General features: G+C 41.5%; 1 protein-coding gene across 1 annotated transcript; it reads left to right on the top strand.

Annotated features, from left to right (window-relative positions):
- Positions 1 to 1,022: 1,022 nt before the first annotated feature.
- LOC112138882 (N-acetyllactosaminide beta-1,3-N-acetylglucosaminyltransferase 3-like) lies at positions 1,023 to 1,865 on the top strand (the record flags this gene model as incomplete). The annotated part of the gene is made up of 1 exon (XM_036211332.1): positions 1,023 to 1,865. A coding segment is annotated over exon 1 (804 nt), but the record flags the coding sequence as incomplete, so codon positions are not given.
- Positions 1,866 to 1,869: the final 4 nt, after the last annotated feature.

Here is a 1,869-nt window from a genome sequence, read left to right as displayed (position 1 = left end):
AAGGCAGCTTTTGTCTGTCTCTGACATGGAATTAGCCTAGCATAGTGTCCAAACTATAGGGTACACCATCAATAAATGATCTATTTTAAATTTGTGTCATATATAAGGCGCTCTCAAGTGTGAGCCGCATTAATCGAGACAAAGAGTGAGAGATCAGTCAGTTAGACTGTCCACAGTAATTCTAGAACTTGTTTGTAACCCGCTACACATTAGCCATGTTAGGAACGTTCACTACGTTAACCATGTTAGCCTATTCTCAATACCTGTAACTCCCAACCTGGTTAGCAACATGTTAAAAACATACTGATAACACTGAAACAAATGTTACAGTAATTATGCTAACTTCCAACCCTGTTAGTAAAATGTAGAAAATCAAAATAGTCCGACACTACTCCTCTTTAGCTGTGTTAGAATATTCACAATGAAAGTCAAAATTGCTTGGAACTTGCAAAGAAAAAAGAAAGCTTGTTGGTCAACCATATTTTTAATTTTTTAAAATAAAGTGACCGGTATGGAACTCCTTTTATGGATGCACAGACCAGAGGAAACCCAGCTAGAATGTGCAGCTCCCTTTCTGTTCAGTGACATAAACACAGCAGAAGGCAAAGGATGGAGCTGTCAATGAAAAATAATAAAGAATACTATGAGCAGATCTCGACACTAAGTCTTTGTCCAAGTGGTGTTGGTGTGATGTCATCTTGCAGGCTGAACACAGAATTAATCCATGTAGAAGGTGCTCCTGATTATAAGTTACACCGTTATTTTTTTGAAAAATATTCAGGCTTTTAAGTGCGCTTTATAGTGAGGGGAATACTGTACATTAATTGTGTGAATGGTTGAAGAGTTACGGTAGTCAAAAAAAATGGAGCTTTAAATAATGTTGCTTAAATTGAGAAAATAGGTTTTAAAGCTAATCTTAGAAACTTAAATGTTGCCATAAATATTCATTCATGTTGGATAAAACTGGTTTTCAGTGGAAAGCTATCAAGCTGACCTTATTGATTACCTGATGTGATAAACATGTCTTCCTCTGTCACTCCAGACTTCTCAACGACAACATCATGAAGAATAAAGCCTCCATGGCATCGGCCTCTGCAGTGATGATTGCCCTTGTCCTGGTTGTTTATCTGGGGTTCTTTCAGACTGTCTCTGAATCTCATTTAAATTTGCATGATGCTGATGAGTGGGAGGATAGCATTCATGCAACACCAAACAGCAAATATAAGTACACCTGGCCTGAATGTGAACGGGACAGTTCTGTTGAAAGCATCTCAGGTTTCGACACCCTACCTGATCATATTAAAGACTTCCTTTACTATCAGCACTGTCGGCATTTCTCCATGCTGCTGGATGCCCCGCACAAATGTGGAGGACCCAAAGGTTCTGCTCACGTCTTCCTTCTTCTGGTTATTAAAAGTTCACCGGTGAACTACGACCGCAGAGAGGTGCTGCGCAACACCTGGGCCAGGGAGAGAATTCAGAACGGAGTGTGGATCCGGAGACTCTTCATCTCTGGAACACAGGAAACTGGTTACAACCAGAAAAGGCTGAACAGACTTCTTGCGTTGGAGCAACGCAAGTACCACGACATCCTCCAGTGGGACTTCCACGACTCCTTCTTCAACCTCACCTTGAAGCAGGTACTCTTCCTGGAATGGATGGAGAGAAACTGCCCTCATGTTCGCTTCCTCCTAAACGGAGACGATGATGTCTTTGCCAACACGGACAACATGATTCTGTACCTCCAAAACCTGCCAGACAATAATGGAAGCAAGCATCTCTTTGCTGGTGATGTGATAAAAGGGGCGAGGCCGATTCGAAGCGAAAACAGCAAATACTACATTCCACCTCAAGTGTACGATGCTGGTC

Source organism: Oryzias melastigma, unplaced genomic scaffold (assembly GCF_002922805.2).
Source record: "Oryzias melastigma strain HK-1 unplaced genomic scaffold, ASM292280v2 sc04105, whole genome shotgun sequence".
NCBI lineage: Eukaryota > Metazoa > Chordata > Actinopteri > Beloniformes > Adrianichthyidae > Oryzias > Oryzias melastigma.
This window is presented reverse-complemented; position numbering and strand designations above follow the sequence as displayed.